At 36.4% G+C, this 14,860-nt stretch overlaps 1 protein-coding gene across 1 annotated transcript; it reads left to right on the top strand.

Annotated features, from left to right (window-relative positions):
• The first annotated feature begins 460 nt into the window (after positions 1-460).
• Positions 461-13,314, top strand: LOC140228725 (serine/threonine-protein phosphatase 2A catalytic subunit beta isoform). The gene is made up of 7 exons (XM_072309005.1): positions 461-727; positions 3,018-3,227; positions 4,558-4,731; positions 5,581-5,670; positions 5,916-6,077; positions 7,591-7,709; positions 8,671-13,314. The coding sequence occupies exons 1-7, from the start codon at positions 626-628 to the stop codon at positions 8,741-8,743; spliced, it is 930 nt and encodes a 309-aa protein (XP_072165106.1). The 5' UTR covers positions 461-625; the 3' UTR covers positions 8,744-13,314.
• Positions 13,315-14,860: the final 1,546 nt, after the last annotated feature.

Below are 14,860 nucleotides of genomic sequence, written 5' to 3'. Positions count from 1 at the left end.
GAGAAAGAAATGTCAACTAAACATGCCAATCTATGTTATATGCTATAATCCCTATAAAGTGCGAGCGTGGATGTAGAAGATCTAGACCTTATATACAGTGCAAGTTGTATTATCCTTCATTTTTGAAAGGTTACAGCAAGGCTGTAAATTCGTAACAATTTTGACCAAGTCTGCTGCTCTGCCATTCTAGCCCACGAAACCATACAATTCGTATTAAATTGCCGAAAGGCCTAAATATTTCGCAATAACATTTATTGTTTTTATTGAATCCGCTGAATAAACTGTGACTCATCATAGACGAAAACTCATCGATTGTTACACGGTTTTGACACGCACTTTGCGAAGTTCATTCACGAAGTTCCCGTACGCAATGCACACACTACTATTACTACGCATATAATCCGCCTCGCCACCGGTGACGTCAGAGGAACGGCGGGTCAATCAGGCTAGCGCCGCCATGTTTGTTTGATAGTCCGTTGGTACAATTCGTCGCGAAGTGTAGTGGCTGTCCCTCCACACATATAAGGCCTACCCCCTGTAAAATTGCATCATTTCGTGTGCCAACAACGCGATAAATAGTGCAAAAGAGTTGTTTGGATTTGTAGAAGTACAACTAATAATCAACATGACGGATACAGCGTCTGCGAAAGAGTTAGACGCAGCTATTGAACAGCTTAACGATTGCAAGCAGCTACCAGAGAGTCAAGTCAAGCATCTCTGTGAACTGGTAAGAGCCGGTGTGGTAACGCGTTGTAACCGTGTGTAAACGTAAACGTGTGTAAAAAAAAAGCGCATCTTGCATGTCCTTCCAAATCATAACTATCGGTTTCGTATTCTTCAAGTGTTAATACGCTGCTTGCACTGCGGTGCACTTCTTCGAACCAAACAAGGAAGGAAAAGAAATAGTGTATGTTTATGCTTGTTAAAGAATAAAGCGTATGAACGCGGCAATATCCGAGTGTAACACTTGTGGGTCGCAGAATACATTCATGAACAAGTTAACGTTCGCATGGTTAGACGTCTGTCCGAAAGCTATCGGTTTGCTAGATAAACGCTAGAAAACGGTGTAACTAGTTAGGCCCTAACGTAGGCTAGGATGACTGGGTCCAGAAGCTACAAATACTGTATTTACATGGATGATGTAGTAGGACCTAGTACAATATAAATTTACACCATCTCCATGATCTCTGTACTGAGCTGAGGCATCAAAGCAGAAGTCAAGGAAGTGAATGATGACATGGATTACACTCTACGGTCTCTACATTATACACTAGGGACCTAGATCTACAGACAATGTGAAGACATGCTTACCTCTCACAAATGCATGGGCAGCTCTGCCAATTGTTTTTAGGTTCTATCTGTACTGTGTACCGCATTAGTTCAAAAAAGTTAAAAGATCATGTTTACAAACTGGAAATTATGCCCAGGTTTTTTTGTTTGTTTTTCTTTTTTTTTTTGTGAGTGCTGTACAGCAAAAGCAGCCTGCACACTTTGCTGGAGAAAACAGATAATCGTCATGATGTTCACTGCATAGATAAAATGTCATGATGATATGTGCTGGGCCGGAGTATTGGGGGGAGGGATAGAAATGGGGAGGGGGAGGTGACCTTTTGACTGCACCTTGGAAATGAATTGCATTCGTGCCCTCCCAAGTCTGGTCACAATACCACTATTTTGTGCATCGCATCCTAACTATATTGTCTAGAGTGAACTGGAAATGATTGGAAGAAAATTAGGTTATTTTCTTCATGATGGTAGTGTGTGATACATACATTGTGTATGTACACATTGCGGGTTGGGCTACACATGTATGATTTTATGTACATTATACATGCATACGTACATGTACAGCTGTACATGTACATGTGTACATGTACAATCCTTTGGCTACTTGTTGTATGCCTGTTCACCACTAATTATATGTGGTTATTCCAATTGTAACTTAACCATTGCATTTTTTTAAAAATTATTTTTATTTACATGTATTTATTTATTTATTCATTCATTTATTTTTTGTTATTTCATTTTCATTTTTTTTTTCATTTTTTTTTTTTTTTTTTTTTTTCTGCAAATGACCTTACTTGCATCTTGCATACATATGTATGAAATGTATTTAAATTGTGTTCATGTACGCATGTTGTACCTGGGAATATTACTTGTACACAGTAGATGTACTTTTACTTTCAAATGCAAGGCAGTTTTAGCTAAGAAAATTTACAGTACATGTGAACAACTTCTGTTGTACAGTACATGAAAGTACACCTACAGTACAATGTACTACGATTTGTCATGTTCAGCTTTATTTTTTATGAACTCTCTTCAGTTTCATGGTCTTTAGATATGGTACTGTATCTAGTGATATGACTTTGAATCTTTTTATTAGGTGATCCAAGTATCCTCTCAGATCACCTTCTGTATCTGCACGAATTCTTTGTTACATCAAGATTTCAATCTTCTAAGATTATTTTTTGATGAAAAATTATAGTCTAGATTGTCAAAGATACTTTCACTCAGGTGCTCAAAAAATGGACTGATTTGTCTAATTCTATGTATTTTTTGTTTATATTTTTTATATTTTTATATTTTTTTATGTTGATTTGATTGTACCCATTTTTGTAGTCTGAGGTTTCAGCCCATTTTGATATTTGTATCTCTGTTGTACCTGTAAGTGATAAAGTTCAGGTTGACACTTAAAGTCAATAAGATTTCAGACCAGGCTCATGTTCTGTGAACACGCACATTGTATGAGGTTGTACAATATAAAACGTTACATTGTGTGTGTTATACTGCAGACATGTAACTCTAGTGTATTGTACAGTCATAAACATGCATTGCTCTGTGACACAACTCCAAATGATAGTACTAGAAATACATTTACTTTTAAAGTTGCAAATTGAATTGCTGATGTGAATACTTCTTACAATATGCATGTGTCTGTTTGCTGTATTTATTTGCTGGGTTTATGTTATTGCTTATATTTAATGACTGATTTGGATATCTTCTTTAATCTTCAACAGGCAAAAGAAATCCTCACCAAGGAGTCCAATGTACAAGAAGTCAAATGCCCTGTTACAGTCTGCGGAGATGTCCACGGCCAATTTCATGATCTCATGGAACTCTTTCGTATAGGAGGACGGTCTCCAGACACAAACTACCTTTTCATGGGCGACTATGTAGATAGGGGCTATTATTCTGTGGAAACTGTGACACTTCTGGTCTGTTTAAAGGTTTGTAGTCTATACTTCACTGGTATCATTCTGTATTCACCTTTTCCCCGAGTATGGCAGTAAAACGGGTATGATGATGATATCATGAGCATGAAGGATGCACTATTAAACTACAAAAGCAATGTCAATGATAATGAGGAAGGAAAAGGGGGGGGGGGGTGTTGTACAGTACATGATACTAACAAAAAAGAAAAAAAAAATCAAGAAACATGTATTCAACCTCAAAGAATAACTTGCATAAGTAGATGGTTCCTACATTGTAGGTCTTGTCAAGATCTTTTCCAAGATCTAGACTTGCATTAAACTTCTAGATTTGTTTGTATTTGAAAGGAATTTCTAGCCCACCTACGTTTACATTGCACAATATTGTATCAAATACTGCAAAATGAGGAATGTTCGCATGTATTTCAAATTTTGTGAGAGCCAAGATTTGCGAAATTAAAATGCACATGAAAGTTCTTGTCTACACTATACACATTGAATGCTAGAGGCAACTCGCTCCAATTCGCAAAAATTTCATGCCTCAAAAATATCGTGTTTACAGTAATACTCTGTATGTGCAGTTTTGCACTATTGCAGTGGGGGAAAAAGCCTTACTCCTAGGATTCTAGGTTACATGTACAATGTAGTCCAGCTGTCAGCCTCTACCATAGAGGAAGGCAATTGTCTGGTGAAGTATTTGTGTAGAGCCTATAATTGACTGTGACTCATAGTTACTTCCTTTGCCTCTGTGAGACCCATGCAAAGGCTACAACTGTAGCTACAAGTACAACACTTCCCAATAACCATGAAATCCATCAGGGGATGAAGTGCATCTATAACAATGTGTATACAATGCATATATGCATTATGTATGTTATTCTACTTATTGGTAAAAGACTGCATGCATGCATGCACCACATCACTTCCTGTATGGCTGACTAAAATGCAGTTTATTTCATTGCTGAGTGTATACATTGTAAGATTGCAAAATCTTTGTCAGTTACATCTGTTTATGCCAGATGTACCCAGTATTGTTTGTTTCCTGTGCTACATTGTACCAGAATGTGCATCTTTGTTACTTGATAAAACTGCTTTGCATGTGAATTTAAATGGGGTCAAAGACATACACTGTACATGTACGTCAGCCTACCCTGTCATAATGCCATTATATTTTGGGCTTATAAAGGAAAGATGTTGGGTTACGGCTAGAATTTGATGAAACTGCAGATTCCTGTGATAATGTCAGAAACAGGTTGCAAACTCGTAAAAGTGTATGCGTAAAAATGTGTGTAGTGTTATTTGTGCCTATGATTAATGGGAATTATGACCTTCTTTCTGTATGCAACAGGTTAGGTACAGGGAACGAATAACTATTTTGAGGGGCAACCATGAGAGCCGGCAGATCACACAAGTCTATGGCTTCTATGACGAATGTCTACGGAAGTATGGCAATGCCAACGTTTGGAAGTACTTCACAGATCTCTTCGACTTTTTACCGCTCACAGCACTGGTAGATGGGCAGGTAAGAGTTTCATGAGCATGACTGTTTTCATTTCAGTGATGATCAATTATTCTCCTTATTGACTACTTAAATGCTCCATGTCCTTCCCTTATATTCTTTCAAATAGTGATCAAGGAACTTGTCTACAATGTAAACAAAGGGTACTACATGTATGTTTCACTATGGCTCATAAGATGTTTTCATGCCCTGTTTGCATGCAATTTCAGCAAATGCTGTGTAGCGTACACTGAAGTTTGCATGTTGGATCAAGTATTTCGCAAGACGCTGTTGTCATACTCTTTATTTAGCATGTAAATAATAAGCTCACACTATTGTAACTGATCAAAGTTCATTTGGCAGTGTGCCACTTGACCAACTTCATGCTTTGCTCTTTTAACCTTTGTGAGTCAATCACTGCTGTATATGATAAGAAGCCAGAAGTTGTTAAAACCAATGCCGATTGTGTCGTACCTTTATTGATTTATGAGCATGTAGTGCTTTTATGTTTTTATGTGTTGTTTTTTTTTTAACTCGAAATGTTGATAAACAAGCATAAAATGTTGATATCCAGCAATGAGTGTCACCAAAGGATGCACATGTACACTGTACACATAACCATCACAACATGTCTGTTTTAGGGTATCCAAAATAAGCAATTGCTAACATATGAAATACATCTTTTCTTGTTCATACAATTGTTCATTAGTTATTTTTTCCACTCTGTTTGCTTCAGTGAATAAGATAGCATATTACTGTTGTGATGATTTTTTTTTTTTTTTTTTTTTTTTTTTACAGAGTATTCTAATGATGAACTCTGAGTAACAGCAAAAAATTATGAATTGCTATCTGTTGTTTTTGTTTCCTGCTCAGATATTCTGTCTCCATGGTGGTCTGTCACCCTCCATTGATACTCTAGATCACATCCGTGCTTTGGATCGCATCCAAGAAGTACCACATGAGGTAAATGAGGTTTTTTTTTGTTTTGTTTTTTTTATATTCAAATTTACTGTTACCTTCAGGAAGATATGCAGCCAGGTTATGTGTTCTATGATAGCTGGCTATTGTGTGTAATGACACAGTGCATGCAGTTCACACCTGAATATACAACCATTGCTGGTGATACATCATTTTCATTCTTGATTTATTAGAATATTTGTGTGCATTTTCACAGCATAACCATGTGTCTTCCATCTGTACGTAAACAGGGTCCCATGTGTGACCTTCTGTGGTCAGACCCAGATGACCGAGGTGGCTGGGGTATCTCTCCTCGCGGTGCTGGCTATACGTTTGGTCAAGACATCTCAGAGACTTTCAACCACACCAATGGACTGACGCTCATCTCGAGAGCCCATCAACTCGTCATGGAGGTAACTTGACAAATTTTCTTTCCTAGCTGATGCTCTTGAACATCTTTTGAGGAAATAGTGCAGAAAAATGTCTATCAAGAGATGACCTACTTTGGTTAGTTAGTGAGTTTGTATCCACATTCTTATATCTCCTCCAAAAAAAAAAAACCCAAACAAACAAAATAAAAGAAGAAATAGGATGTTTAGATATTAAGTAAACAAGTACAGAGATAAATAAGGAGTCTGTTGATTTACCATTGTTTTCCATAGCTTATTGTCCCCGCCAAACGAGTTCGAGCAGGGGACTATGAAACGGGCTCCGTACGTGTGTGTGTCCGTGTGTCCGTCCGTCCGTCCGTCCGTGCGTCCGTCCGTGCGTCCGTGTGTGCGTCCGTGTGTGATCAAAATGTTCAATTTGCTACTTCTCTGTCATTTATGAGCCAATTTTGATTCTGTTTGCTTTATATGATAGCACTACATGGGAGCTTTAAAACTTCTACACAGAATTTCAGTTGTGACCTTTGACCTTGACCTTTGACCTATATTGTACATTTTGCTACAAAATGCTACTCCTTCGCCATTTCTAACCCGATTTCGATTCCGTTTGCTTTATGTGATGGCACTAGGTGAGGGCTTCAAAACTTCTACACAGAATTTTGACCTTTGACTTCTTTGACCTTTGACCTTGATTTTTGACCTATATTGTACATTTTGCTACAAAATGCTACTCCTTCGCCATTTTTAACCCGATTTCGATTCCGTTTGCTTTATATGATGGCACTAGTTGAGGGCTTCAAAACTTCTACACAGAATTTTGACCTTTGACTTCTTTGACCTTTGACCTTGATTTTTGACCTATATTGTGCATTTTGCTACAAAATGCTACTCCTTCGCCATTTCTAACCCGATTTCAATTCCGTTTGCTTTATGTGATAGCACTAGGTGAGGGCTTCAAAACTTCTACACAGAATTTTGACCTTTGTCTTCTTTGACCTTTGACCTTGATTTTTGACCTATATTGTACACTGGCTACAAAATGCCACTCCTTCGCCATTTCTAACCCAATTTCGATTCCATTTGCTTTATGTAATGGCACTAGGTGAGGGCTTCAAAATTTCTACACAGAATTTTGACCTTTGACTTCTTTGACCTTTGACCTTGATTTTTTACCTATATTGTACATTTTGTTACAAAATGCTACTTCCGGCGGGGACATATATTACGCACCGCGTAATTTCAACTTTTCCTTGTTTTCATATGTTTTAGTTAGCCATGCATTATTATGTAAGCCTATTGTAGGTGGGAATCAAGACCTTTCAAGCTATTGTTAGATGATGTATACTCAATTTAGTAGAAAATTTTTCAAAGGTATGAGTTTGTTTTGAATGGATATATTGAAAATGTGATGCTGTAATACTGAATGAAAAGAAAACTGATTTCAGGCAATATTGTGAATGGTCTGAGTGTTGGTTGTTCTGGTTGTTTTGTAATGTAGGAAGACGTGATCTGTATTTTCATGTTGTTTTTTTCCTAGGGTTACAACTGGTGTCATGACAGAAATGTTGTGACCATATTCAGTGCTCCAAACTACTGCTATAGATGTGGCAACCAGGCAGCTATCATGGAATTGGATGATGCTTTGAAGTATTCCTTGTAAGTATCTCTACAATACTTTGAATAAACTCTGTATAAATGATCAGGACCATATTGTTCATATTAATCCTTGACCCTGTATGATTCCTGCTCCCCTCCCCCCCATATTCAAACTCATATTCCCTTGTTCAAGGGCATCCAGACTTTATGATTGTAGCATTGAATTGCCTTAATAATGAAGATTTAAACAGTTAAAGGGTAGTCTCAGGAACCAAGGTGCTCAGTGGGGGAAAAAAATGAACTCGTTATGGATAATATTGAAGAAAGCCCTCTCTTTGTAATATCTTCTTTTAAACATCTACAGTATTACCCAACTCTTTACAGAAATCTTAGATTCTGTGATGCCATTGGCACACTAACTCAGATGTTGTATAAGAACCACAGTCATGTCTTTATTGATGAAAGGCTGTAGATGAAAAGCCTTGTATGCTCTAGTTGACAATGAGTCTAAGGTGCTCATTGGCATCTACCAAGAATTTCTGTGTGCTTATGTGCTCGTAAACTTATGACATAGCCGAAATGAGTTCTTTTCCAATTTTGAACTGCACACCATACTTGATACAAATAATGAATCCTACTTTTTGCGTGAATCACAGAAAGTCGGCATCATTGGGCTTGAAAGCTATTTTGGAAATTATGACAAGACTCTTTGCTAGCTCTGGAGATTTTTTTCCGATACAATTTTCAAACTTCCCCAGTAGTTACAAACTTTGGTTTTTGCATTTCTGCAAATTGGCGTCAATTTACTGTAAAAGCTGTCCTTTTTGTATACTAATATTTTCCTGAATGAGGAGGTCACAGTCATTTGACTCCAAAGAGTTATCGAAAGTGCGCTGATATGTGCGCATGTATTGTTAAAAATTTGGGAAATTTGTGAAAATAACAGCTTTTATTATAGCTGCCATCGGAGTTTTGCTGCTTACCACTGCTTACTGATCCCATGCTCTTTATTCACCCTCAGCTTGCAATTTGACCCAGCCCCTAGAAGAGGAGAGCCCCACGTGACCCGACGCACCCCAGACTACTTCCTGTGAGAAGATTGAGGGGAAAAATCAGCCTGAAGGGTTCTCATCTGACCTTATCATCCCTTCAGACTAACATGACATGGATTATTAGATCTCCCTGTCTCTTTGGCAATTGCTTGGCAATCCTTCAAAAAGAGATCAGTACAAATTTAGACAATGTTTCCTTTAGCTTCTCTCCAAATTAAATACAGAAGGTAATTCCCTTTGTTTGTTTTTCTGTTTGTTCAATGAATGTTATGGACTCAAATGAAAAAGGTTTTGTTGAAAATAATTTGTAGTCGTTCTTTTACTACATCAAATTCCAGGTAATGTCAGTTTCATTGTGTGGAGTGCCCAGGACACGAATGACACTAACTATTTATGGTAATGTGATACTGGCTAATGTGTCCACATATCTTTTTGGCATTCAGGTGGGAATAGTGCTATCATTACCATATGGCAAGTGTTTAGTTGCAGAGAAGCTAAGAGAAACATTAGTATGCTGCTTTGGTATTCCTCTTTTTCTTTTTCTCAGAAGGATGTTTTAACATCTGTACCCAAATATTGATCTCTGTGTTTGGAAATGAATGTGTATGTTCAATTATTTCATATGATGTCTGCATGGTATGACTTGTGAATATCACAAAGAGGGTATGAATACCAAATATAACTCTGACACCCTCAATTGTCATCAGTAAATTTTTGAACTGATGCTTATTCCCGTCAAAAGTGTGTCCTTGCAAACTAGTATCAGGACTGAAGTTTAATTAAGCTAAAGAAAAAGAGATAGGTATGTCCTTCCGTCAAAGGCATGATCTTAAAATTCTTTGTGAGATAAATATGCAACTGGATGGTGGGGAGGGGATATTACAATAATTTGTTTATTGTTTCCAGTGATACCAGTGAGACCATGCTCAGTTTGACTTTTTTTTAGTTGAGAAGTTTGCAATTTTGAGACAGATTCTTGAATAAGGAGAAGAAAAAATCACAACAACAATTAGATGTAGGAAATTCTGGTAAGAACAGATGATAGTGAACTTTACTTTTAGCATCTGTAGAACCTCCAAAGCAGAAATAATTTCTGATATCTAATACAAGTTTCTCTGATACTGCCATACTAATACTGATACTGACATCTACATAGCCATTCAACAGGTTTCTAGTTCAGGTCTTTACTTGAATCAATCCCTTTGTAAACCGTACTTGAAAGGACATTACAAACATGAGAAGTCTGTGCTTATGTGTTCATGTGTATCAAAAGGTTAAAGACTAACAAAGATTCATTTGTCTAAAAAACACAAATTGTCTATCTTAATTGTAAGTTCTTTTTACTTTGATATTTTTTCTTTGGTTTTGTTTCAAGAATTGGTATTAAACATTTCCAAGGACTGAGTGTAGTTGAATTCGTTGACGTATTTCCTCCTGTGACGTGTGGCAGTTTATCACTGTTTTACTGGTTCAAATAATCTCAACACACCATGTAAATGAAAAAGTATAATAGAAGTAAATCTGCCAACTGTCCAGCATATCTGGCATCTTTTCAAGATATATTTGAGTAGACCATGATACTTTTGATGATGAGATTTGACTCTTCTTCTGGTGTAGGGTAGTTTTTCTTCCGTGACAAATTAAAATCACATTGAATGGATAGAAACGACTTGTAGAGGCAATGATTTAAGCAGTCATGAGTCAAAATGTTTTGCAGTAGGTGATAAACTACTATTCGTTTTGTATTACTCAGTGGAATGTGGGTGTAAATTCATTCCTTGAGTATTTTAATCATAATTCAGTTTCATATAGACAGAGTCTGCACTGACAGTTACTCAAGTCACCATATTAGTGAATGTATGAAGGACATCTACATGACATTGTGTAAGATAGATGAAACTGTTCCCAAAGAATCGTAAATGAGAATGATTTTGTAATATTGAAATGTTACATATGTACTCTGTTTTAAGTGATAATTGTGGCTTAAAAAGAAAAAAAAGAAAAGATCCTTAAGATGTTATCGAGGAGGGGAAAGAATCAGGATTACTCCTTGAAGAAAGTGTTTATTGCAATTAATCTTAAGGTATTTATAAAATTGTTAGGCCTCATGAGACCTGTCTTGAAAGAGATTTGCCAGGTGGGATTTGCTATATAAGAACTAAACATTTATAAAAAGATGTCTGTGCTATGTGTTCTAGTGTTTGTATGTTCACAAATGTATTTGCTGAATGTGTTGTAAGAACAAATTTAATGTATGAAGTATTGGTGTTGTAATGCATTGAGCCAAATTTGGAATATTTGATTTTATTATTATTTTTCTTATTGACCAGCTATGGTAGTGGCTATTACCCAGAAGCTGTAACAAAGGCAAATACATTTGTGAACATATCTATGTAATGACTTGCAGCCTAGCTGTGAAATAGAAAGCAGCTTTACAGAAACTGTGTATTTGATCCATGTGAAGTGCATTTACACATGTGAAAGAGTAATGTTACAGGCTGCAGCGTGATTTTAGGTAAAAAACAAAGTTTTGTATGTTTTTATTATTCATTACTAGATAAGTAGGCAGCAGTGCTCACTCATCAGCATCAGCTATAGGAATAATGGAAAGACACCAGTCAAGTTCAGGAGATGGTGAAAGATATCGGCATGCATACTCGCAGTATGTGGGCATTGTCCTTTCTGACTGGTTCAGTTTAAGGAAGAATTTAGTGTGCGGATTCTCATATTGAATATCTGCATTGTGCAAGTAGTAATCATGTTTACTCACTCCCACTATGTATGCACACATTTTCATATCACTCTGCAGAACAGTTTCTTGTCATTTTATCCATATAGGCTATCTACTGCACTCATGTTACAAGGAATGAACTTTACTATTCTGTTAATTGGAAAAGGCCTTTAAAACAAAGTTCAAGGAACAGAGCTGTGTAACATACCACAAGTGTTAGTTCTTTCACCAATGAGAAATGTGCATGTGTCTGCATTGTATACTTTAGAGGAGACTTCACCTGTGGTGAAAATTGGAATAATTGATACAAAGAAACCAAATGCAGTTCAGCAAATGTTTGAGCAATACTAGACAAATGTCAAGAAAATTTGGATTATTCAATGTTGTCAGTAATCTTTGAAATTGGCATTCTTACTAGGGGACCTTGAAGCGGCAGTCCTGTGTGTTAAACATGATGCATCTTGTTTAGAATCTTCTTTGTCAAGTACCAACAGAAGAAAAGACCTCAAATTTTAGCATTTCTTATGAGATAGGAATCAGTTCCTCCATCTAGATAGATTTGTAAGTGCATAGTGTTCATTATATTATAGAGGTATGAAAGTATTTTTTTTTTTTTTTTAACAGTATTCTGAGAGATGGCATTTCATGCCGAAACACTGGGTTTTAGGGGTATCACACAAGCAGTGATAAGAGTCTTGGGACAGCTATAATGGCTGCCCTTGAAACGCTTTGTTTATTTACTGATGGACTTGATAATGTTCAAATCTTTCTTCAAATATGTCCTGAATTGCTCAAAATTTGACTCTTCTGTGTTTCATTGTGCTACACTCACACAGTGTTTTATCTTTTTCTTTGAGTGCTTTCTCCTTTGTGGGAGTGAAAGTCATGTAGGTGAAAGTGATAGTAAATTCCATTGATATTACATGTACAGTGGTAGCCAAATAAGTTCTGTTTTTCCTTGGAACAGAGCATCATTGCCGTAGGATTACCCTGCGCTGCCTACGAATTCCTGTAAGAGCCGTCAGTATTTTTGTTCATATCCAAAGTATGTTGTATGTCAGGAATGCTTAAGCACATTATTTTAGCACCATGCATTTTTTTTCTTGTTTGACACGAATAATTTCAAGTGACGTTGTATTTTGTTAACTCAAGTAACATAAGTGAAACTTAGTACATTATATATCAACAGAACAGTTTGTTTTCATGAATCTTTAGTTGACTCCCAGACGGAATATTGTGTAGCTACTTTTCCAAAGAAAACACCATTAGGTTCAAGGCAGTAAGTCAGTACAATGTGCTTTGATTGACCTTATGTATGCATCAGTCTATTTCAGGTTAGGTTGTAAAACAGACACCTGTACATTGCATGAGCATCACCAGCACTGTTGCATTCATAAGTTATGTGCAAACTTTGCCCTTTTCTTCTGCACTTCATCACGTAAGAGGCACACTACTTTCAGAAATGTATGTGCAGTACAGATTTATTTTTAAGATTTTCTGTCTGACTGACACTTGCAAATATACAAAGGTTGGCAGTTTTCATTGTTTGTTAATGTGCCAGATGCTTCTGAATAAGGACACCATTCAGCTAGATCAGAAAAAAAAAAGGAACAATTGATTTATGTAGAGACAGTGTTAAACTCTGTGTAATTCCCAAATTAGTGTCCATTTGTGTATATTTGACTGAATACTGTCTATGTTCATATTTGGTAACAGACTTGTATTTAACCCTCTGTAATTGCATTGCATACCATCAAATTGCATTTATTCAAAAACTTTTGTTACTTTCCATGCTTGTGACATCATTTAGGTCTGAGAGTGAGAGAGAAAATTGTTTTCACGTGTTTAAGAAAAAAAAATAAAGCAATGCTCTAAGTGTGAATTATTGATCTTTCTCTCCATTATTGAGTGGTAATGTGTGGAATACGTGTATTGATAAGTCTTCACAACCTTCCTCTTCACTTCAAGCCAGATGCTATAGCAGAAAAACACGCCAAAGTCAGGCTGAACATAACCTTTTGAGTAGCGGCAATTACATTCCTGCACAAGATTGTTTCCTCCCAGCTAGATTGGTCGCAGCTATTCTTTGGGCTGTGCACATAAACCTTATTTCTCATTGATAATCAAGTCATGGTCCCCCCCCCCCCCACATGTGCCAGCCAGTTTGAGAGCCCCAGCCTATGGAAAACGTATACATGGCATTCATTGGTCACAATGTCACATTTTACAGAAAATGTAGTCATTGACACTCTGTTCAAGATGATGACAATAAACGTAATAACATAAATAGGCATGCTAAATGACAGAATCTTCATCAAAATCACAAATAAGAATAGCAGAATTTTAGTGTTATTCATGTCTTTTTAAACCACATTATACAAATCAGATGAGATGAGGATTGCACCATATTATACAATTCTTCCATTTGTTTGAATATACAGTATGTTATATATATATATATATATATATATATATATATGTATATATGTATATACGGTACTAAACCGTTATTTTACTGAAATGTGTTAGATAAATGATTAAAAAACAACAGACCACTTCATCCCAGAATTTCCTTCATTTAGTTCTACAAACACAATTTTTATTTGGTACTGCTTGGTTTTCCCCTTTTATTCTGTAAAAACCAGAGTGACAACATAAGTGTGCATAAATGGGAAATCTCTGCGATGTGACGTCATTACTACTGTACTGTTTGGTTGCAACTTTTTCTTTTCTGTAAATATGTGACACTTTCAAATGCCATGATTTGAATTACACAGTCATGTACATACAGATGTATTTCATGTAACAGTCGTTAAGTTTACTTTTAAGTGGAAATTTGATGCCCTCGCAAAATAGGAGATTGCCAAGAATTAATGATAACGCCAGTAAAAATGATAATGGCAGCTTGCCATGAGAGGACTGCATTGTTTTTACTAGGAATGTTCTTTTTTTTTCATTCTTAATTCTTATGACTTTATTCGATTGGACAAATTCTGCACTGGCTATATAATGATGAGTTTAGTTGGCCCCCCTTTTTTAAGAGTTGAAATCTTGTGATTTCAAGTTGTGACGCATTCTGTTCGTTTTTCGGGTACCATTTTGATCTTCAGAGTAGAGAATAGAATTGGCAGAGGAATTATAAAAGCCTTCCAAAACAAGACTGCTAAACTTCCGACAGCTTTCATTATGATAATGAGCAGTGTTTGAAGCAAAATGTGGTACTCTCTGTACATGTAGGAGATGATTCCTCTGAAGCTTGGCCATAATTATGGAAAGAATATACTTTTGAACCCACACGATACATTTCTGACAATTGGCTGTCTCGAGATATTCAATCCCAATACACACTAGTTTTATAATCTTGGCAGTCTATCGTCTCCAACAAAAACAAAAATAGGAGGTGTGAAGCCTGTTTTTCTTAGCTGTAA

This window comes from Diadema setosum, chromosome 5 (genome assembly GCF_964275005.1).
Source record: "Diadema setosum chromosome 5, eeDiaSeto1, whole genome shotgun sequence".
NCBI classification, from domain to species: Eukaryota; Metazoa; Echinodermata; class Echinoidea; order Diadematoida; family Diadematidae; genus Diadema; species Diadema setosum.
The sequence above is the reverse complement of the archived record's forward strand: the minus strand, read 5'-3'. Positions and strand labels throughout refer to the sequence as shown.

Excerpts from the sequence above, each read along its gene's own strand:
- LOC140228725 (XM_072309005.1), top strand. The coding sequence starts at position 626 with ATGACGGATACAGCGTCTGCGAAAGAGTTAGACGCAGCTATTGAACAG. Across the intron at positions 6,078-7,590 it reads CCCATCAACTCGTCATGGAG|GGTTACAACTGGTGTCATGA; the intron begins GTAACTTGACAA and ends TTTTTTTCCTAG. Across the intron at positions 7,710-8,670 it reads GATGCTTTGAAGTATTCCTT|CTTGCAATTTGACCCAGCCC; the intron begins GTAAGTATCTCT and ends ATTCACCCTCAG.